The 23970-nt window shown below is 44.9% G+C and overlaps 1 protein-coding gene across 4 annotated transcripts in view; it reads left to right on the forward strand.

Moving 5' to 3' along the window:
- ADAMTSL1 (ADAMTS like 1) overlaps nt 1-14931 on the forward strand; it is a 478676-nt gene extending 463745 nt beyond the window's left edge. For all 4 annotated transcript variants that reach the window (XM_053371804.1, XM_053371807.1, XM_053371806.1 and 1 more), the window contains 5 exons: nt 898-1078; nt 6382-6589; nt 10890-10999; nt 13000-13220; nt 14345-14931. In XM_053371804.1, coding sequence (XP_053227779.1) covers nt 898-1078; nt 6382-6589; nt 10890-10999; nt 13000-13220; nt 14345-14451 — 827 coding nt within the window. In that variant the 3' untranslated portion in view covers nt 14452-14931. The remainder of the gene's footprint in view (nt 1-897; nt 1079-6381; nt 6590-10889; nt 11000-12999; nt 13221-14344) is intronic.
- The last annotated feature ends 9039 nt before the right edge of the window (nt 14932-23970 follow it).

Genomic DNA, 23970 nt, shown 5'->3' on the forward strand with positions numbered 1-23970 from the left:
AAATCTGGCCCTGGTTAAAAAGGTAAAGGGACCCCTGGCCATTAGGTCCAGTCGCGGACGACTCTGGGGTTGCAGCGCTCATCTCACTTTATTGGCAGAGGGAGCTGGCGTACAGCTTCCAGGTCATGTGGTGAGCATGACTAAGCTGCTTCTGGCGAACCAGAGCAGCGCACGGAAACACCGTTAACCTCCTGCCGGAGCGGTACCTATTTATCTACTTGCACTTTGACGTGCTTTTCGAACTGCTAGGTTGGCAGGAGCAGGGACAGAGCAACGGGAGCTCACCCCGTCGTGGGGATTTGAACCACCGACCTTCTGATCGGCAAGTCCTAGGCTCTGTGGTTTATCCCACAGCACCGCCCGCGTCCCTGGCTACTTGCATCAAAAGGGTTGTAGTAGTGAAGGAAAAAGCCATTTCCAATGAATGGCAAGGACTGTCAGGTTTCCCCAACCTTTTTGGACATGGGATCACATTTGGAAATCTAAGGAAGTGCTGCGGGTACCACAGAACACGGGTTTCACAGAATGTGCATTAATGGATGCTGAAAATGCCTCTCTCTTGTCTGGATGAAGGACAGAGGATGAGTTGAGTGTGTGCACCGTGTAGAAACTCACCTACTCTACAAAGATAAAATTTACATTTGCTGCTGCACCTACTTCTGCCTCTGCCTCTGCCCACCACTGGTATGCGACCCTCATATGCTTACCCAGAAGAGAACGTGGCCCTCGAGGGTAAAAAAAAAACTTGCCCACCCATGACCTATAACCATATAAATATATTGATGCAAAAAAAAAAAAGATGGGTTGAGAAGTCTGCTGCTTTTACACCTACTAATAAGCTCTATTAGGTCTAACTCTGTTAGATCTTTTAACCTGGATGTTTTGCTATTCTTGCAGATTACTGGTGGTCGGTGGATAAGATGTCGCCCTGCTCAGCCTCCTGCGGTAACAAGGGTCTGCAGTATCACCAGCTGAGATGCTTACTGGACAGAGCCCAAGTCAACATCTCCCACTGCATGGAGAAGCCCAAACCGACTCTGCAGCCGGTTGCTTGTAACAGAAGAGATTGCCCTTCGAGGTTTGGCCTTTCCCCTGAAATGTATAATTATGTGCTACAAAGCATCACTACAAAGCAATGATGGTTCCCTTCTCTAGCTAAGAGTGTGTTGCTGACAAAAAGGAGGGATGCGGGTGGCGCTGTGGTCTAAACCACTGAGCCTCTTGGGCTTGCCGATCGGAAGTTTGGCAGTTCGAATCCCCATGACGGGGTGAGCTCCAATTGCTCTGTCCCAGCTCCTGCCAACCTAGCAGTCTGAAAGCACACCAGTCCAAGTAGATAAATAGGTACCACTGTGGCAGGAAGGTAAACAGTGTTTCTGTGCACTCTGGTTTCCGTCACAGTGTCCCGTTGTGCCAGAAGCGGTTTAGTCCTGCTGGCCACATGACCTGGAAAGCTGTTTGTGAACAAACGCCAGCTCCCTTGGCCTGAAAGAGAGATGAGTGCTGCAATCCCATAATCACCTTTGGCTGGACTTAACCATCCAGGGGTCCTTTACCTTTTTGCTAACCAAACATTGATCTACACCATACATGGAAAGCACCGTCAATGCACTTTTAAACCACACAACTTCGCTTAATAATTCTGTGGTTTTGTTAAGAGTATTGGGAATTGTAGCTCTGCGAGGGGGAAACTACAGTTCCCAGGATTCTTCAGCAGAAGTCACATGCTTTAATCATGTGTTTAGTCATGTGTTTTCAACATGTGCTGTGCGCATTCCCAATGCTACTGAAGTGCAGATTGCACCGCAGGATTGAAACTGCCTGGTGGTTGTGGTCGTTATTTATTAGATTTATATACTACCTTTTATCACAAGATCTGAGGGTGGTTCACAGGATGAAAATACAAGGTAAAAACGCAAGTAAATAGTTAAAACAAAACAATAATGCCCCCCATCCCACAAACACATTTAAAAGGCTGTAGGTAGAATATTAATCAGCCTTATAAAGCAACACACACACACACACACACAAATTTGGTAGCCTGCAGTAAATAAAGAGTTCCCTACCGGCAGTCAAGTGAGGAAACTCTTGTAAAAAAAAACAGAGAAAAACAAGGTCCATATGAATGCAGGAGGTGGTAGAAATATTGGGTGAATCCAGCTTTCATGGTCACATAGTTCCTTTTATGAGACGGCTTGTAAAAAGCACAGCTTAATAAAAGAAAGCAATAATTCTCAGCACTTTTCGGAGGCTACTGTATTCTGAGATCTGTTTTGTTATGACCAGCGGTTTTAAATAAATAAACTGAGCCAAACTGCAGGCCACACTCCCCATGTTATTATGCAGTGTTATCTTAGACATAAAGATTCCTAGACTTGTGCTTGGGAAGAGACTAGATTTTTCAGCCCATCTTTTGGAGAAAATGTAGGCTGCGTACATACTCCCATTTACTCTGCATCCACTATGCTCCCATGTCTGGTTTGGGAAGTGACGTAAACACGTAAAATGAGCTACAATCCATATCTACCCTGTACAGTGGCGTGCAGTCAGTGGACTAGGGGAACTAGGCTAGTCCCCTAAAGGTTCCCGGTAAATTAGAGTATTAAAGTATTAAAGCCTGGCACTTCCTCCCCAAGGCCTAGAAAGCTTGTGCCTAGCTCAGAGCAGGAGGCGCGATGCTCAAACACGTGACATTGGGGCATCACACGCGCAACATCGGACCTCCCAATTGCCTTTGCAAGCTGGAGCATCTGGCCCTAACTGTTCCCCTATAAAAAAAAATCACTGCACGCCACTGAAAGGCACTCCTAGCCATTAATAATAATAATAATTTTTCATGTATACCCCACCCTTCCCGGTTCAGAAAACTGAGCTCAGGGCAGCTAACAACAAATTTAAAACACTTAATTGATGCAACAAAAAACAGCTTAAAATACAGTATAAAATGTGAATAACAATAAATTCAGAATTCAAAAATCAATTTAGGGGGGAAAGCCACCCAATAAACATTAGATGATCACAAGGGCTAGCTGGCTAAATTTTAGTCCTATTTGGGCCAGCGAGGAGAATTAGATGTGGGATCCCAGAGTGGGTAATCTTCATAAAAAGGGGAAGGGGAGGGAAGGAAGGGGAATAAAAGATCAGGCTAAGTTCAAATTGAAAGCCAGGAGAAATAGCTCTGTCTTGCAGGCCCTGCGGAAGGAGGTTAAATCCTGCAGGGCCCTGGTCTCATGAGGCTACTTGACCCTCAAGTGATAACGATGGATCCAGGACTGCCCCCAACCTATGCACCTGTTCTTTACGAAGGAGAACAGCCCCGTCCAGACACAGGGACCCACCCATCTTCCCAAGTGTGTGTGCTCCCAGAGAAAAGCTTGCTGTCTTTTTTTTTGCTCCTCCTCTGCCTTTTCAACTCAGGTGCCGCGCTGAGCCGTCCAAACCTGGCCACGTGGTTCAGCTCTCTTCACTAACCACAGGCTGTACAGCCTTTGCTACAGCTATTGGTTAGGGGACACGGGTGGCGCTGTGGGTTAAACCACAGAGCCTAGGACTTGCCAATCAGAAGGTCGGCGGTTTGAATCCCCACGACGGTGTGAGCTCCCATTGCTCGGTCCCTGCTCCTGCCAACCTAGCAGTTCGAAAGCATGTCAAAGTGCAAGTAGATAAATAGGTACCACTCTGGCGGGAAGGTAAACAGTGTTTCCGTGCACTGCTCTGGTTCGCCAGAAGCGGCTTAGACATGCTGGCCACATGACCCGGAAGCTGTACGCCGGCTCCCTTGGCCAGTAAAGCGAGATGAGCACGCCAACCCCAGAGTCGGCCACGACTGGACCTAATGGTCAGGGGTCCCTTTACCTTTTTACAGCCATTGGTTAGCAAGAAGACAGCTCGACCGCGAGCCTGGGTTTGGACAACAGGATGCTTAGTCAAACTTTTGCTCAGCTCAGTATGGTGTGGAAGTGGAGAAGACGACTGCAGAGGAGCAAAGTGGTTGCGAGCTGCTCTCCAAGAACCTGCAAGTTTGTGTGCTCTCTGCAAGCCGTTCGCTGTGTAATGAGAAACCAGGCCAACGTAGACGTTGTGGAGCAAAGGTCTACCAGGGGCCACTTCCGGTGTTTCATGACCTTGGAATCTTTTCTGACAATAGCAGCAGCAGCACAGCTGCCAATAGAAACGAAACAACAAAAGCAAAGATCTGCATGATCAGCTTGGAGTGGCCATCTTGGAAATAACTCCCTTTTAATTACTTTTCCATAATGTTCCACACACCTCTGCTTTAGGCAAAGGATGGCCAGCTGAACCGTAAGGGACAACTGGGACCAGGAGAGTGTGTGAAATATGAAACTTGCTCATTAATATCAGCAAAATTCTGACTTGCTGGTGGGAAACACATTCTGCAGGAATGATTTATGCACATTCATTTGCCCCTCTCCTAAGCTGCAGCAGCGCCCATGCTGCTTTTCCCGACTCCCAAGAAACTGATGAAATGTTCATAAGTTGGGAAAGAGAAAGAGGTTGGAAATGCAGGGCTGAAATTTACAAGGGGCAGAAAAACCTGTGGATTTGACCTTTCCAAAGAGCAGCATTACAAAGACAGGGGAAGTGTGTTTTCTTTGTTTTGGCAGGACCCGATAGGTTTCGGGGGGGTATTTGGGGTGGGGGTAGTCCTGGTTAGCAGAAGAATAAAAGCAAATTCACAGCTGCAGAGTTTGCATTTTTATTTAATTTAAAGGACAAGAAAGAGAAGTCCTATTCATGTTCACTTGGAAGTAAGTTTCTTGCTTCCTATACTGTACATAATTGTTTAATTTTTTTTGCACAAATTTTCTAGTATAACAACAAATCTTTGGCTATCACAGCCTAAGACTTCCCTCAACCCCTTTTAATGGTTTTCTAATTTCCTCTCTATTTTTGCATTTTATTCAATGGTCCTTGCTTCCTAGTTAGGACTGCAGCCTAAATTATATTGTCAAATCACAGCAAATCATTATAATGTATATTCTTGGCCTGCTAGTGTTATAGAACCTTAAGAATTAGCAATGCATCAAAAATTAAATTTTCTAGGCATGAAATAGAGATGGAGGAATCTGTCATTTCAGTTTCTCATTTTCACAGTCTTAAGATAAGTTTGCCAGAGATCTGCGTCACTTGACAAGTCCTGGTGAACATTCCTACCATTTAAATTCACATTTCTCCTAACATAAATTTTTTAATGTGCTTTTTTATGTATTTGGATGCAATTTCCCCTAATATGTGTGTTTGTACGTTATTTTTGCCAAAATATGCATTTTTATGCCCACTTTACTCATAATATATGCACTTCATTACATATTTTTTTTTGTTGGAGAACTGCATCACAAAATTCGGAGAAGTGTGAGTTTTGAGAGATGGCTGTGTTTCGGTTCTCACGTTGTTTTAGGGAGGGCGAATTAAGTGGGTTCACATTGAAATGGGAACCAAACTGAAATTCTCCCCACCCCTACCTGCAACAAAAGGTTGCAGTGTGTCGTCGTCATCACACCTAATTGGGGTGTTCCTATTCAGGGTGCCAGCCACGTGCCTCCTCCTGGATACAGCAAGCTAAGCCAGGGACGCGGGTGGTGCTGTGGTCTAAACCACAGAGCCTAAGGCTTGCCGATTGGAGGGTCGGCAGTTTGAATCTGCACGACGACGGGGTGAGCTCCCGTTGCTCAGTCCCAGCTCCTACCAACCTAGCAGTTCAAAAGCACACCAGTGCAAGTAGATAAATAGGTACCACTCCAGCGGGAAGGTAAACGGTGTTTCCATGTGCTCTGGTTTCCGTCACGGTGTCTTGTTGCACCAGAAGCGGTTTAGTCCTGCTGGCCACATGACCTGGAAAGCTGTCTGAAGACAAACACCGGCTCCCTTGGCCTGAAAGCGAGATGAGCACTGCAACCCCATAGTCGCCTTTGACTGGACTTAACCGTCCAGGGGTCCTTTACCTTTTACAACAAGCTATAAAGAGTGGGTGTAGAAGATTAAATTCCTCCCATGCCTGTTTTCCCCCCCAACTGACAGCTAGCATTCAGCACCTCCTGGGCATTCTCATTCTTCGACAGGTGTTTGAAAAAGTTGCGGCTTTTTCCTTTTTTTACTTATGTCTCCCCTGTTGTTTCTCGCTGGCCCCATTTTGGTTGCGCTTCACTCAGCACCTACCACCTTGTTCACTGCTAGAGAGAGAGAGGTTTTTTGAGTTTCTCGAGTCCCACTGGCCTTTCACGGAACTAGGTGAGAATCCTTGTTAGGATAAAAGCCAAGTTGACTGAAAGTGTACAGTTTCAGAAGGAAGGTAAGGCAGGTCGTTTTGCTACACCCCTGTGGCTCACCCACCAGTAATTCTTCTTCCTTTCCTTGTGCTAGATGGATGGTGACGTCGTGGTCCCATTGTACACAAAGCTGTGGCGGAGGCATCCAGACCCGTCGGGTGACATGTCAAAAGCTGACAGCTGCAGGCAGCTCCATGTCCATGTCAAACGACGCATGTGCTCAACTTTCCAAGCGCCCAGTAGACACCCAGAGCTGCAACAGACAGTTGTGTGTCGAGTGGGCAACATCTGCCTGGGGGCAGGTAAGTACACGCAGCTGCCAGTCATTGGGAGCCAGTGTGGTGTAGTGGTTAAGAGCGGTAGATTCGCAATCTGGGGAACCGGGTTCGCTTCCCCACTCCTCCACATGCAGCTGCTGGGTGACCTTGGGCTAGTCACACTTTTCTGATGTCTCTCAGCCCCACTCACCTCACAGAGTGTTTGTTGTGGGGGAGGAAGGGAAAGGAGGATGTTAGCCGCTTTGAGACTCCTTCGGGTAGTGATAAAGCGGGATATCAAATCCAAACTCCTCTTCTTGTTTGGGATTGTGAGGAGGTTAAAACAGGGGTTGAGAATGCATTTTAAAAATTGGGTTGCTGTCTCTCTCCTAGATGGCCCTGAGCAAGTCATCATCCCAGTTACCCACCTGTAAAACCACAGTGACCTGCCTCTCAGGATTGCTTCAGTGCAGGCAAAAATTAGTATTTTAACATGAGTGTGTGTGTGTGTGTGTGTGTGTGTGTGTGTGTTTAAAAAGTTTGGTGTATATTAATCATAATAGCATTAAAGGAAATTGTAAGCGCATGTTGCTGTCACTCTTGGTTGACCCTAAAATGACGGCGTTAAGCCATATGTTTTAATGGATGTTGTTAAATATTAGCTGCACAGGGAAATTAAGTTTAGTAGAACCCAGTAATATCCTGATAAAATTATAATAGCCGTATGACTGCATCATCCGCAATATCCGGCCCATTACTGAGAATGATCACAGCATGGTAAGCCAATTTGAAAGAATAGCAAATAAAGTACGTCTTATGTCAGACAGGTAAAAAGGGCTTGTGGGTCAACTAGCAACGTTTATTCTACAATTCCTGATGAACCAGATGGACTTATAATTCCCTGGTTAAAAGACATTACACATTACATTACTGTCCGTTACACAGTATGTGTTGAGCTGCCACAATGAGGGCAATGCTAGCCCATCCTGAAGAATACGGTTTGGTGGGGTGAAGAAGGATTGCAGGCTATCCTATGGCCAAATCAGACTTATTATCAGCTTTCATTTAGCTGATAACAACTGCATTAAAAACATGTGTATGTGTGCACACACACAAATTCTGCTTTGGTAGATTTTAGAAAATGTTCCCTCTAGCATTGATTGACTTATCATGCTGCCATTTATTTAAAAAGGATCAGATCTTTCCTTGAAAAGCTGTAAGCGAATGGTCTAATTTGTACTTTCCCTGGAATGTCAGGTAAGGTTTATGTCTAGTTCCCCCAGAGGGATGGCTGTTAGTTTATAGCATCCCATGATGTCATATCCAAGCTCAATTATAAAAAGTTGTATGAATTCATCTGTTTCACCTGACCTTTCGGCTTTCTGATATAATATTTCTCCAACCAGAGAACAGGGAGAGGAGTTTCTCATGCATTGTGTAAACTTACAAGGCTCCATTCCCAGGCAGGCCTACAAATTGATTATTCTGATTACAATTAAGAACAGATTACTGGCCATGGATCAGTGCCATTTCACTATTGTATCACATAGTCCACTCAAGGAGACATCAGGTTCCGATTGGCCAAGCTCAATGATTACCTTTCCCAAAGTGCAGGGGAAATAAGCAGATTACTTTGTCCTCTCTGCAAACAGACCTCCCCCCCCCCGTCTCCTATCATTTAATTTTGATGTAGGTGTCATGGCAGCCTCAAAGGCAGGAATTCCATGCAATCATTTCTCATAAGAATTAAGTACGCTCACTGTAACTCCAGTTTCACTCGTGTTAGTTTGCAGTGGAGGTATTTGAGACTACGGATTTGAAGTCTAGGGCTGAATAATTTGAAATGCTGTTTGGGAGGCTGGCTGTTCAGAGTAATGGGAGTCAAAAGTTCTCTTGGGTGGACTGAGTCCCCTCTGGGAAGTAGTAGCTCAATTCAGGGCTGGATTGAGTCTAGACCTTTGGGGTGTTCACAGCTTGATAGATCATTCCACTTCCAGACATTTAAACAAGTTGGAGGTGATATCTGGCAATGAGCAGGAGCGTAAGTGAAATCAGTGGTCCTAATCCTGCAACACTCAACAGAACAAACCCCACCACTCTCAGCAATGTTGCCATTCCAGTGGGAGAGCAGCTAGCCAGCAGCTGACCAAGTCAGACCGAAGGGTGCTGGACAATATCCCCAATGGTGTTTGTCTGGAATGAACCTACAGCTCCTCCATCCAAATTCTTACCGTCTCCAGTCTCGCCAGACCCCTCCAAGAGAGCTGGGGTCAGAAATGCAATGGCACACCTACTAGACAGAGCAGTTGGTGGAGCACATTCTTCAAGAAGAATGTGGCTCAGTGATCTATTCTACCTTTACCACATCCAAGAAAGATAGATCGCTCAGAACGGTATTAGGCCTCAGGTTTTGCAACCAACTCATAAAATACCACCGTTTTCAGATGGAGACGTTACAGCCTATTCAGGAATATCTCCAAAAGGGGGGGCTTCATGTCCTCTGACTATCTGACAGAAGCCAACCTGCACATTGTGGGAATGTTCAGGGTGGCAGGAGAAGATGTATTGTTTATTAATATCCTTCCTAACTTGCACTAGCAAGTTCCTTTACTTAGCAGAGTTTACATTCCCCTTTTTACATGCACAGCAGATAGCTGATTGCTGGCTCGTGTGAGCCTCTCACTATTATATAATTCAGTCTGTCTCAGACTGAATTGTACGTTCCTGGTAAGTTCCCTTGAATGCCTCTTAAAAGAATAAAGATGCCACAATCTTATTCAAAGTCAATAAAATAAGTTTACTCACATCAGTTCACAGTTGGATTCCTGAAGGCAGACTTAGTTACAAATATGTACATGTGGATCTACCCCATAAGGGGGAATAATCCCAGTGCTTCTGCTAGCTGAGAGCTAGCAGAGCAGTCCTAGCTGGTCAAACGAAGAAGGAAGTCAAAAAGATAAAGTGTGCTGCGTGACTTGTCCTTTTATTACCTGGACAGGTAAGGTCACACCTTCCTTCTATCACATGCAAAGGAAGGATGCTCCAGCCAGGAGGAACAGGAAGTTTTGACTGGCTGGACCAAACATTTCCCTGCGTGTCTTCTCTAGCATTACAAGGAATGTTGTACTTGACTGCTTCTCATGGATCACATCCCACACGCATTCCTATCTTTCCACCACAGCACAGGTTCTTCATGTTTGCCTACAACGGCTTTCACCTCCAATACGAAGCAATCTGGTTTGCCCTTGCCTCAGCCCAGAGAGCATTCACCTAGGTAGTGGCTGCTTCTGTGCCTATTCCCTTTTCCTTACCTCGAGGACATGATGATGGACTCTGCATCCCTGCACCAAACAACAGAAGACTTCATGTGACCCTGTCGGTCTTCTAGGATCACAACTTCATGATCAACTACGAGAAGGCCAAGAGGCTATGAGATCTGGCAATGAGCAGAAGCCTAACTGATATATATTTCCACTGCCGAGTTCTTTTTAATTATTTTCATTTAGGCAAATCTCTAGTCATTACCCATTGTTCCACACTGAGGGGAGTTTACCTTAGATCTGTGGACAACCCTACCGTGAAACTCTTTATGAATTCTCATTCACGACTTTTGTTACGTTTCTAGGACTTGCATTAATTGTCTCGTTTTTTTCAATTACTTGTTTTTAAGGGGTTGCCTGTAAATTATGAGTAGTAAAACATCCGGCAAACGGGATAGAGTGCCATTTGCCGTGTGGATCTCAAGCTGCAGGCCAAGAAAATGGGAAAGTGAGAGGGGACTTTTCATTTGTCCTAAACTCTTGAATTTATAGCACCAACCAAAGCAGCTTGAAAGACTAATGTGTTTACTGTAGCATCAGTTTTCAGGGGTTCTGGCACACAAAAGTCCATGCTACCATTAATTTCCTGGTGCAACAGGACTCTTGTTGGTTTTGCTGAAACAGACCACCCTAGCTACACTTCTGGAATTTAACAATAATTTATTAAATCATACATATCCCAGGCCACAGATCCATAGCAAAAGACAGGGGGCATCTGACTCATTTGCAGTGTTCCTTTAGCACTACTGAAAGAAATGCATGCTATATCTTCGTTCTGCTGCAGCCCGCTCAATTTATGACCCACCGAACTGAATTCAATATACCAGCCACATATTGTGGAGTGTCAGGTGCTTGGGAATTAACCCCCCAACACACACACCTCTTTTACAATCCAGAACAAGCAACAAATAAGTATTGATCAAGTCCTTGATAGGTTTCGATACATGATTGGTAGGCTGCATTCTTTGATAATAATAATAAATAGTGCATGTCTGTTCTAAGTGTCCAGTTGTCTTTCTTAACAGTGTAATGGACCATGCATTGGATCTCGACTGGCTGTACAACACAGGCAGGTTTTCTGCCGGACCAGGGATGGGATATCTGTGCCTTCCGACCAATGCAGCTCCCTTCCGAGGTAAGCCCTGCTGATATTTTCAGAAACTGACACCATGTTTGCCAATTGTAACACAGCATTATTTATGTTTTGAACTTTAAGTTTTAATCCTGTTGAATAATAACAATAGCAATAACAATAATTTATTATCTATACCCCACCCACCTGGCTGGGTTTCCCCAGCCACTCTGGGCAGCTCCCAACAGAATATTAAAAGCACAATAAAACACCAAACATTAAAAGCTTCCCTAAACAGGGCTGCCTTCAGATGTCTTCTAAAAGTCGTGTAGTTTTTTCTCTCCTTGACATCTGATGGGAGGGTGTTCCACAGGGCGGGCGCCACCACCAAGAAGGCCCTCTGCCTGGTTCCCTGTAACCTCACTTCTCGCAGGGAGGGAACCACCTTGGAGCTGAACCTCAAGAGTCCAGGTTGAACTATGGGGGTGGAGAGGCTCCTTTAGGTATACTGGGCCAAGACCATTTAGGGCTTTAAAGGTCAGCACCAACACTTTGAATTGTGCTTGGAAACGTACTGGGAGCCAATGTAGATCTTTCAGGACCAGTGTTATGTGGTCTCTGTGGCCACTCCCAGTCACCTGTTTCCTGTGGAGTGCGAGCTACAACTATATATCTAACATCATCCCTTATCACAGAGGAATGCAAATGTATTCTCTCATATGGGAAGGGGTATTGCAACAGATTTTGGGATGGAATCATTTATCTTTTTTAGGGAAGGCCCATATTTCCTGCAAGATCTAGTTACCTTGAATATGGTCACTTCATTACCCATGATAATGAGGACTTATGAAGAGAGTGAAATAACTCTACTGAATTTGGTTTATAGCTCATTAAAAAAGAAACCAAGGCAAATCACAGTCTGAGTAGCTCATCCTCTTCCCTAAGCAGCAAGCTTAAGAAGGGAAATGCCAATCCAAGATGGAAGTTCAGTCCTACCCTTCCTTTCCTGAATCCCATCACCACAACCATGAGAGTGCTGGAAAGGAGAAATTCCCAACCTGCCAGCATCTCAAGAAGGAAAAGTCATCAGGTCCCTGTTCGGGAAACATTTGTCCTCCAAGCAAGGAAAGATGGGAGCTGGACAGAGAGAAAGCCCATCCTGTAGGATGGGCATTAGTAACATAGCAAGAGCCCTGCTAGCAAGAGCCCTCAGCTTCCGGAAAAGCTCAACTTTTCATTTTATAAAGGGCAAGTGCCCAGCCCTTATTGTTAGAAAGAAATGCTTGAATGCATTTGGACAATCTCTGCTGGAACCCTGGAAGGCAGAGGGCATTGGCAGGATTCCAGTAGCAGTTTCACAGATCCTCACCTTTTCCTTATGACCTGCAAAACCAGAAACAAATATGCAAAGTCGGACAGATGTTGGAATAAACTGTGCAAAATGATGGAAAGAGAACTGTGGCACCATTGAATTTGGCTTACTTGTATGAAGGCAGGAGTAAGCTTGAACAAGAAATAGGCTGGCCGCTTTTGAAGGTTTTTTGCTCCTGCAGTCGTTTGTGACTCCTCTTACAACTTCGTTTCGGCTTAGCAATTTTTTCAGGGCACCATTTGCACGGTTGGCTTTCGGTTAATGGTTTGTTGCAAGAAATGGGTTAGCACTCTGCTGAGTTTCAGTTCTGGACTGTTAATGCTTGGCGAGTACGCAAAACTAAGAGGGCCCAACCTATTTCCTGTAAAAGCTACTCCTGCCTTGGTCCACTAGAAGCACAAGTAAGCCCAACCCAGCAATACTACACTGGACAAGCAAACCTAACCTTCAAGTAGGCACATTTTCATTGTGCAGAATTCTGCATACTGTAGTGAATCATTCCATGTGTTTGTGTGTGTGACTATGCAGAGTGTACATCCTTCTGGTACATCCTCCCCCCCAGACAGGGGACTGACTCTGGTTTGACTCCTACTTGGCCAGACGAGGGTCAGCCTTTCCTGAAAGGCTCGTACAGGTGTTGTTTTTAAGAATATTTCCGCAGTTGCATTGTATCTCTTCTGTTTGCCAAAAGGCCTCTGAGCACGCAGAACTGCTGGACAGATGCTTGCGGAGTGCACTGGAGGGTCAGTCTATGGACTCTGTGCACAGCTACCTGTGGGAACTACGGCTTCCAGTCGAGACGAGTGGAATGTGTGCGTGTCCGCACCAACAAACCTGTGCAAGAGCACTACTGCGCCTGGAGACCGAGGCCGGCTAACTGGCAGCGCTGCAACATCACTCCCTGTGAAAATAGTACGTCTTTCCAACTTAGCACTGCACTCGCTGGGGAAAGCCGCTGTCTGAAAATGCAGGTTTTGGGGACTGGTTCACATGTCATCCTCTGCCAGGTGGTCATAGCTGGTTGTGCATGAATTTCACTACACTGCTGATTCCCCAGATTTCTAATCAGATTATATATGATAAAGTTCTCATCACTACCCGGCAGAACATCATGAAAGACTAGCTTACAGAACAGTTGCATGTAAAGCACAATTACATTACAGTGGTACCTCGGGTTAAGTACTTAATTCGTTCTGGAGGTCCGTTCTTAACCTGAAGCACCACTTTAACTAATGGGGCCTCCTGCTGCTGCCACACCGCCGGAGCATGATTTCTGTTCTCATCCTGAAGCAAAGTTCTTAACCCGAGGTACTATTTCTGGGTTAGCGGAGTCTGTAACCTGAAGCGTATGTAAGCCGAGGGAGCACTGTACTATATAAATAAAGCTCTGTGGTTATTCTTTATAGACATTGTCGCAGGATAATCCCAGATGTAGCTTGAAATATGTACTGAATCATATATAAGAATATATATTTGCATAATCTTTTTTCTCACAGCTCCCTTGTTTTGGAGTTCTAGAGAGGCCCCAAGATTCACCTTGCAAGCTGTGCATTAAAAAAAAATATGATCTGTTTCTGCATCGTGCCACACTCTCCCCCGTTCAATCTTTGTTTCAGTTTGACCTGCATTTCAGGCTTTAACCTGTTCTGTATATATATATTTAAAAAGCTGTGTGTTCCCCATTCACTATAATGGAGTATCTAAAAACAGCTATAACTTTCTCCACCTTTGGCCAAAGCGAATGAAATGTTCAAGCCCAAGAGCCCCTGCAGATTGGATTAAGCCAGCCAAATTGCAGACAAAAAAGTTATGGAGCTTTTTTGGGTGGGGGGAAGTAAACGGCCAATAGTTCTGTCTTAAGTTCTGTGAAAGACATGGCCCCAAATGTTGCAACGGTAATGAAACGATAGGAAGATAGGAACTTTGCAGAGAGAAGCTGTAAAACCAGTCAACATATGAGATGCAAGGTAATGAACTCTTCTCTCTCTCTTTTTTATGCAATAATGCAATGATTCTCTCTTTTCTCTTTTTCCTAGTCGAGTGCAGAGATACCACCAGATACTGTGAGAAGGTGAAGCAGCTGAAACTCTGCCAGCTCGCACAATTCAAATCACGGTGCTGTGGGACGTGTGGAAAAGCATAAAGGTGGCAGGCAGAGAACCATCTGATGAATTTGGCACCACCAGCCCCCACCCTCTGCTTTGTTACTGAGAAGGGCTTCTTCATAAAAAGGAAAAATTGGAAATGGAATGGCCTTATCTTCCATTTTATTTATTTATTTTTTCCTCTCCCCCCTTTTTTTTTGTTTCCGCTTTTTTCAAAATCCCTTTCTTAAACTGAAGTCTTTGTAAAGACCTCGACAAGGTTTCCCTTCTATAAGGAGACAAACGCAGCAAGTCACAGAATTCATTATGAGGGTGCAGACCAAAAACAAAAGGAAAGAGAGCACCGGAGAGAGGAGAGTCTGGAATGATGGAACGCCCTGGAAGACTTCAAGGCTGCCCTTTGTGGACAGAAGGAACCTGCGGAAACCGACCCTGAGCAACTGGGCTCAGCAAACGCCTAGCGAAATTGCCACTACCTTGAGTCAAGAGTGGAACGCCACATTCACCCCTGCACAAACGAAGGGTGGAAGGAAAGGGGGTGTCATGTTGAAGAATGGATTAGCCTTCAGTTGACCCTGGAAGACTTGCTCACGTAAGGTGAATAGATATGACCATCTGCTAAAAGGAGTAGCTTCCCATGTAGTGCATTTCATCACATGGACATGGGAAGTAACAGCCACCCACCACTGGGCGAAGAGGAATTTACCCTGTACCATTGCAGTCAGAAATACGGGGAAGCAAGGGAGCAGGGAAATTCTGCTACTCACCATTGGGGCAGGGATGCTGCAGCCCAACAGCTTCCCAAATGGTTGTGTGTTCATGTGGTCAGCAGTTCCGTATATTCATCCGCCATGGGTTTTGTATAGCTGTTTCTCTGTTGCCTTACCACCTGGGCCTCCCTGCTTTTGGGTTATGCTTAGGAGGCACAGTCCAAGTCTCAAAATACTGCATTGGCACAAGCTCCATTTCAACGTGGCATTAAAAACAGGGGGAGCAATGCAAAGGGTATATCTGTTAATGCCAGTCACAAAAAAGAGTCTTGAAAGAAATGATGCACCAAAGGCTTGCCCTCTTGTCACATTTCAGTTGATTTCTGTTCATTGTCCCTGGTACCTTGGTTTTCAAACAGAATGCATTCCGGAAGTCCGTCCAACTCCCAAAATGTTCAGAAACCAAGGCGTGGCTTCCGATTGCCTGCAGGAGTGTCCTGCAGCCAATCGGAATCCACGCCGGACATTCAGCTTCCGAGGCAAAGTTCGCAAACCAGAACACCCACTTCCGGGTTTGCGACGTTCGAGTTCCAAGTTGTTCGTGAACGAAGCTGTTCAAAAACCAAGGTACGACCGTATAGACTCTTGTTTTTTTAAAACACACACACAAAATATTCTCAATAAATACTGAATATGTGCAATGATATTCACATACTAATAGGACACTTGATCAATTTTAGACCGGATGAAACTGGAATAAGAGCCCAGGTTCAAAATTCCTGAAGCAATTATCTGGTTTAGCTGGTGCTAATAAAAATTAAATTGGAACATAATTGAGAGTTGATGATTAAAATAGGCTCTAGATTGGGCAGGTGCATAGATGCAATAGTGCATACTGAGTGTTAAAAAATTTTGAAGAAGAATATTTGATTATAACGGAGGTAAGTGTGGGACCTAGTCCAGAAAAAGAAATACCATGAGCCATCTGTAGCTAACAGTACAGAATAAAAGTATACAGGTTAAAAATGCAAAAGTGTGTAACTCTTGAATGTGACTTGAGATTCGTACAACGCAGCCATCTCCACCCACCTGCTGGCCCAGAATTGGCACACAATCAGGTATTTCTCACTATGAGGATATTAAGGTTAAATACACCCTGTCGGAATTCCCACGAGCTCAGCATCATGTTTAAAACAGTAGCACCTGACCATGCAGCATGGGCATGTTAGTACACCTGGACCATCGATCCACAGCATGGGGCCACAGCATGAATTGATGCGAATGGCCTACTTTAAGCATGATGCTGACTGCGCTGCTTCGGACAAAGGTAAGCGTTCCCGTAACTGGGGGAACGTGGCTGTGCTGCCCTCTCATTTGAAGCAGATCTCAGACAAAAAGGACTCCCTTTGGAGGAAGGACAAGATAAATGTTGAATAAGTATAGGACTATCAGTCTAGGTGGTCCCTGAGCCACACGCCCACTTTAGAAGAAGAAGAAGAAGAAGAGTTTGGATTTGATATCCCGCCTTTCACTCCCTTTAAGGAGTCTCAAAGCGGCTAACATTCTCCTTTCCCTTCCTCCCCCACAACAAACACTCTGTGAGGTGAGTGGGGCTGAGAGACTTCAAAGAAGTGTGACTGGCCCAAGGTCACCCAGCAGCTGCATGTGGAGGAGCGGAGACGCGAACCCGGTTCCCCAGATTACGAGGCTACCGCTCTTAACCACTACACCACGCTGGCTCTTTAGTGAAACTTATGGCCAATAAACGTTTTCGGGGTCAGGTATGAAGCAGGCTTTAGCTGGACTACTTTGACCAAAGTCCATGCACATCTCATGCACATTTTGAGATTTGGAAGTGTGCATCCAACAGGCTCTCGCAGTAGGTGCATGTTTCCCCCCGTGAATGGCTCAGTTAGGGTTTGGCAGATTTGAAGAAGAGAAGAAGAGTTTGGATTTGATATCCCGCTTTATCACTACCCTAAGGAGTCTCAAAGCGGCTAACAATCTCCTTTCCCTTCCTCCCCCACAACAAACACTCTGTGAGGTGAGTGGGGTTGAGAGACTTCAGAGAAGTATGACTGGCCCAAGGTCACCCAGCAGCTGCATGTGGAGGAGCAGGGAATCGAACCCGGTTCACCAGATTACGAGTCCACTGCTCTTAACCACTACACCACACTGGCTCTGCAGGTTGTCAAATAGGTGTTGGCCCACAACACAGCTCATGTGGGTTGCGTGAGCATGACTTCCAGGCTGCAAACAGCAGGTGGGCCAGCGGGCGAGGTTGTGGGACTGCAGCCAGTATGCCTGCACAGCAACCTATGCAGCCTGCAGCCCCCAGCCCCAAAGTGAAGCAGAAAAAACAAGTTTCTGCAATAAATAGCATTGATCCTATGTGTGCTTTGAGCTCTCTAGGGGATGGGTGAAGGCCACCTTTTGCATTCTGACCTGTATCCATCACAATCAGCGCCGTTTCCATTCCACTGCAGTTCAGTTTCTGTCCAATGCTACATTATGTCCACTAGTTAATGTACCTTACACTCGTTTCAGTGTAAAGGGAACGCCAAAACCATGTTTAAAATGCTGTTAACTTGCCTGCTTGTTTGCAGACTCAGAAACAGCAGCAATGTGAATGAACACTGATCTTACTTGCTCAATTCATTTCTGCTCCTGACTGCAGACAAACACGCAAGCTGCAGCAGATTCCGCTTCTTTTTCCGTTTTTGTCAGAATTCCCCGACATCCCTATAGGTGTGTAGCGGATTTATATATCCGGGCTTTAGTGCCACAAAGTGCTACACCTCTTCAAGCCAAGGAAAATAAAAGGCTGTTTAGAAAGAAGCCCCCATGTCAGTGGGGCAAGGCAGCGGGGAGGCCTGGCTTGCAAACCTTTAGCTTTGTGCGGCACCAGGTTCTATAAAAGGGCTTAACTGTGCCTCAGGTGTCTCTGTGGGGGCCCAGGGCTTGTGCTGAAGTCATAAAACGCAGCTCAAGTGCTGAAGGTAGCATTGACAGGTTGCAGCTTTTATTACCTGCCAATTCTAAAGCAAGTCTGGAAGTTCTCTGGTGAGGCCAGCACCAGGTCCGACAGATTAAATTGCCTCCGGTTTTGGGTCATTCCAAAATGTATCTGGCAGGGAATACGTGCTCTCTCTCTCTCTTTCAGATGGGTCTCTGAGCTATTGTGTTGCTATGAATCAAAGCGACGTTTATTTAAAAAAGAAGAATGTCTTTCTATGTATGTAAATGTATCTTTTTTTGTATATTTATTAGAATTTCTTGTATAAAAAGTGCAATATGAATAATTGTACATTATGTTGTTCAGATGAAACTATTTAGGAGGAGGAGCTATTCTGTTATCCCTCTGCAATGTGTTTTTGTCTTACCAGTGATAATGTATATCCCCTCCCCTCCCCAAATTCTAAATCAGCACTTCTTGTTTAATATTGACTGAGTTTCAGCGCATACAGAGTAAATTGCAACAACTGGGAGGCAAGGGTGGGGTGGGTTTTTAAAATTAATTTAAATTAATTAAATTTAATTAATTAATTTAAAAAAAACCAAGGAGTTACCAAGAGAACGAACAGCAGCTTACTTAATAATGATGTGGCGGCTGTTTTCCGACAGCAATAACTGGCGAGAAATGCAGCGGTAATATCAGCCTTTGGTAGGGTTGCCATATTTTGAAGAGCAAAAAAGAGGAGGACACTGTGCCAGCCATTCAAAGCAATTAAATGCAATTTGTCTCAAAAATTTACCCCTGAAAAAGAGGACGTGTCCTGGAAAAAGAGGACACATGGCAACCATGCAGCAGCTACCTCTTTTATAGTCATCATGCAATAACACTGCTCCAAGGGATCTCGGAGCTTAAAGCCCCGGTGGACCAGCATGCCTGGGGCTCTCACCCAAGCAGACCTCCCCCCCAAAAAAAATTAGCGCAGAGTGAAGCTCCCCGCACACATCCCTTTGTTGCCCCCTTCATTTATGTGACGCTGTGGGTGGGCATCACAGAGGGGCCTGCGCCTGCAAGGACTCTCTAAGGCAAGGCCTACAGAAATCCAGGATCGTACCGCTGTATTTCGTGGTGCTGAATTGCACTCAGAGGCTGACTCGGCCGCTCTGCCCCCTTTGCACACCATGGCCAGGGTCCTCTGCGCAGAGCGCTTGTGCTAAGTCCCGCCGGGGCTTGCAGGTTTGTTAACTGTGCAAAGGCTTGCAGCCTATGAATGTAATTTCAAATGTAATTTGTCTGATGAATTGCAACCTGAGAGCATCAGTGTACATTTATTAGGGTTGGAAAATATTACAGGAGGCAGCTTCCCTCCCCTTTAAAAAAACAAAAACAAAAAACTTGATTATATAATTTTTTTTTGTACAAATAATGCATCTTATTTATTTACTCCCTCTTGTCTCGTCTCGTTCTTTATAAACCATACGGACGCCTTGGAATTTAGAAACAGCCCAGGCTTCATTTCTGTCCGAGATCTGAAGAGCAGTATCAAAAACCTTAGGCTGTGTACATTTAAAATGCCCTGCCCCCCCCAAAAAAAATCTGGAAACTGTACCTTGTTAAGGGTGCTGTGAATTAGAGCTCCATGAGGAGAAAACTACAGTTCTTCATATTCTTTGAGAGAAGAGATGCGTTTTAATAGCCAATTTAAATGTGACCTTAGGCTTCGGTTTCCAGTCGAGAGGGTGGATTTAACATTAGGCAAATGACTTAAGTTTCCTTCTTCAGTCCCCTAAGGGACCCGAAACTGAAACCCTAATTGCAAAACCTAAAGTACTGTTGTGCAGATGAGAAACAAATAGTAGCCATGGTGAATGATAATGCAGCAAACGAAACTCTTTAGCACCTGCCCTCATGTCAGCCATCGTTATCTGCCTGAATTTAAAGGGCACCAAAAAGAATTTTGGCCCACTTTAAAACCGAAGGCTGGCTCGTTGCACGTGAACAATCCCGATGCCAATGATATATTTGCCAAATTGGGGGGGGGGGGCCTGGGGACCAGGGCTTTCCTCACCGGCTTCCTTCTGCCCGACAAGCAGTACTGCATCCCACTTGCATCGGATTTACAAGAGCAGGGATAGCACCATATGAAATGGCTTCTCGCTTATTTTATGGCAGCCTCTCTCCCTTTTAAGATACCAGAGTGAAGCTTCTGTACTGGGAGGCTTGTTCTTGGCTGAGCTTTGTTTTTATTATATATATATAAGTAATGTCAACACTGGTGCGCTTTCCACAGGTTCAGGCAGGAGCATCTCCCAGCCCTACTGGGAGATGCTGGAGATTGAAACAGACCACCTGCATGCAAAGCATTTACTCTACCACTGAGCTTCCAAAGCCTCATCCTAAACATTTTTATCCTTACATACTCTCCAACATTTCTCTGATGGAAATAGGGACGTCCTATTCCATAATCATAATTTTCTTATTTATACCCCACCCATCCGGGTATAAGCCACTCAGGGCAACTTCCAACATATATGAAAACTTAATAAACATTAAACATTAGAAAACTTCCCTATAGGTAAAGGACCCCTGGACAGTTAAGTCCAGTCATAGGCGGATATGGGATGTGGCGCTCATCTTACTTTCAGGCCAAGGGAGCCAGCATTTGTCCACAGACAGCTTTCTGGGTCATGTGGCCAACATGACTAAACCACTTCTGGCATAATGGGACACTGTGATGGCATGCTTTAGAACTGCTAGGTTGGCAGGAGCTGGGACAGAGCAATGGGAGCTCACCCCATTGCGGGGATTTGAACTGCTGACCTTCCGATTGGCGAGCCCAAGAGGCTCAGTGGTTTAGACCACAGCACATCCCCATACAGGGCTACCTTCAGATGTCTTCTACAGATTGTATCTCCTTGTCTCGGGGGGGTTGCATAACTCCATACCCTCTGAAATTTCTCCGATTAAAATAGAAACATCCCTATACACTCCAGCATTTCTCGAATGAAAATAGTGACATCTTAAAGAAAAGCAGGACATTCCGGAATGAAATCAGAAACAGGGACGGCTTCTGTAAATCCAGGACTGTCCCTGGAAAAAAGGGACACTTGGAGGGTCTGTCCTTACATAAATCAAATATTCACAGGATAGTGGTCTTAGGTTCCTATGAAAGCTTATCATGGCTTAGAGTTCTTCCTTCAAAGGACTAAATGCTATCTAAATCTAAAGCAGGCATGCCAGTTGGTTTATTTTGTGGGGTGTAAAATTCTAAAAAAAGCTCAACAACTAAATCCTAAAAAACAACTTTGGTCGGCCCTTCACTTCATCAAATCTGGCCCTCTTTGAAAAAAGTTTGGACACCACTGATAAAGGGTAAAATAGCTGATAATCTGCGATAACAAGCAAATATGGTGCATATGTGTCTGGCTGAGAAGGAATTAAAGTGCTGGGAGAGGCTGTGATTTGAAATACAAAACATTTGCTTTTGAGTGGGTAATTATTATGATCGCTGTGGCTGCACGCCCTGCACTGTAAATATGCTTGCAACAAAATCATGTGGGAATTGAGAAATCAATTTCTTCTGCACACGCGGGCGCTCCTCTGATCCTATAAAACAGTCTGCTGCCTCTCGGTCCCTCATGACCATTGGGATGATCTCATGCTTCAATCCAGAAGGTCAACCCAAACAAACAGGAGCGCCATGTAAACCGAAGAGACTGGAGAAACAGAGAACAATTTAATTGCTAATGAAGGAACCCAGAACTTGCTCCTTGTTACTTAAAGAAATGCTTCAATGGTCAGATTGAAGGTTGCTATTCCCTCCCCCACTTTACCCAAAATTATTTGTTAAGCCTAAATTATTGGTTTAAGTAAATGTTCTGCGAAGTTGGTAGTGCAACGTTTATGGGGCTGGTTTTCTACAAACCCAGTGGTCTAACCTAGTGGTTTTTATTACCAAGTAAGAAAGAAAGCTGGGGACACAGGTGGCGCTGTGGGTTAAAACACAGAGCCTAGGACTTGCTGATCAGAAGGTTGACGGTTCAAATCCCTGCAACGGGGTGAGCTCCCGTTGCTCGGTCCCTGCTCCTGCCCACCTAGCAGTTTGAAAGCACGTCAAAGTGCAAGTAGATAAATAGGTACCACTCTGGCAGGAAAGTAAACGGCGTTTCCGTGCGCTGCTCTGGTCCGCCAGAAGCGACTTAGTCATGCTGGCCACATGACCCGGAAGCTGTACGCCGGCTCCTCGGCCAATAAAGCGAGATGAGCGCCGCAACCTCAGAGTCGGTCACAACTGGACCTAATGGTCAGGGGTACCTTTACCTTTACCTAAGAAAGAAAGCTAACTTGCTGAGACGTATCATAGCAGATCAAGTACGACTGCACCCAGGAGGAAAGATTCCTGAGCCAGAAACCAGGGAATGGCTAACCAATAGCCAGGAGGACCAAATACAGTCGTACCTTGGAAGTCGAATGGAATCAGTTCCAGAAGTCCATTCAGAAACCAAAGCATGGCTCCTGCAGCCAATCAGAAGCCACGGATGCCCGTCAAGACGTTCGGCTTCCAAAAATAGTTTGCAAACCAGAAAAGTCACTTCTGGGTTTGCGGCGTTCGGGAGCCAAAACATTCAAGAACCAAGCTGTTTGAAAACCAACAGTTGCTGCAAACCCCCTTAAGCAAAACTAAGGCTGAATGCATTGAGCCACGATTTCCACTAAGCAGAATATATAAAATGGTGATGTTCTCCAGACTTGCAATATAACCAGGAAATTTTGGACAATTAATACTCCCCACAGAAAGAGGTTTGGGATATCAGATTCCTGCTTGAGTAAGTGCCTCCAGTGGCCACTTATGTAAATCTCCAAAAAGAGGACACAGATTTAAACAACACTGATATGCATCTTGATTTTCATGTACAGTGGTACCTTGGTTCTCAAACTTAATCTGTTACAGAAGTCTGTTCCAAAACCAAAGCGTTCCAAAACCAAGGTGCACTTTCCCATAGAAAGTAATACAAAATGGATTAATCCATTCCAGACTTTTAAAAACAACCCCTAAAACAGCAATTTAACATGAATTTTACTATCTAATGAGACCATTGATACATAAAATGAAAGCAATAAACAATGTACTGCACAATCAATCAATCAATCAGTCAGTAGCTGAACTGGGTTCCACACAGTCCCAAAAACCAAACAAAAAAAGAGCTGCAAAAACAAAAATGCAAAATAAATAGCAAAAACAGACAGACCTGTGTAACTCTCAAAACGGAAGTGTGGCACTCAAAATGGAGCACGTTTGGCTTCTGAAAAAAGTTCGCAAACCGAAACACTTACTTCCAGGTTTGCAGGGTTTGGGTTCCAAGTCGTTTGAGTACCAAGGCATTTGAGAACCAAGGTACCACTGTATATTTTATTCTTCTGCTTGATTTATATCCCACCTTTTCTCCAAAGAGCTCAAGGTGCCCCACGGAGCTTTTCCTCCACTTTTTATGCTCACAAGAATCCTGCAAGGCAGGTCCAGCTAGGGTTAGGAAACCCAACGAGTTAAGTGGAGATTTGAACCCTGGTCTCCACCAGGTGCTAATCCAACACTCTAACCAGTACACCACACTGTCCCTCCATAGGCCTTGTGTCAAGTGAGATCGATACAATACGATACGATAATCTTTATTGTCATTGTCCCATACAGAACAACGAAATTGAAAAATCTACATAAGACATTCAAAAACCAACAAGCCTGCTATCCCAACCTGGTTAGCCCCCTAAAAACTCTGATACCCCATTTTTAAATACAATATTCTCCCATAGAGATTCCTTATACTGCATTTAAAACCAAAATCGCATTTGGGTAGAAACTGTTTCTCAGGCGTCTACACAGACTAGTGAAAAAAAGA

Source organism: Podarcis raffonei, chromosome 17 (assembly GCF_027172205.1).
Source record: "Podarcis raffonei isolate rPodRaf1 chromosome 17, rPodRaf1.pri, whole genome shotgun sequence".
Taxonomy (NCBI): Eukaryota; Metazoa; Chordata; class Lepidosauria; order Squamata; family Lacertidae; genus Podarcis; species Podarcis raffonei.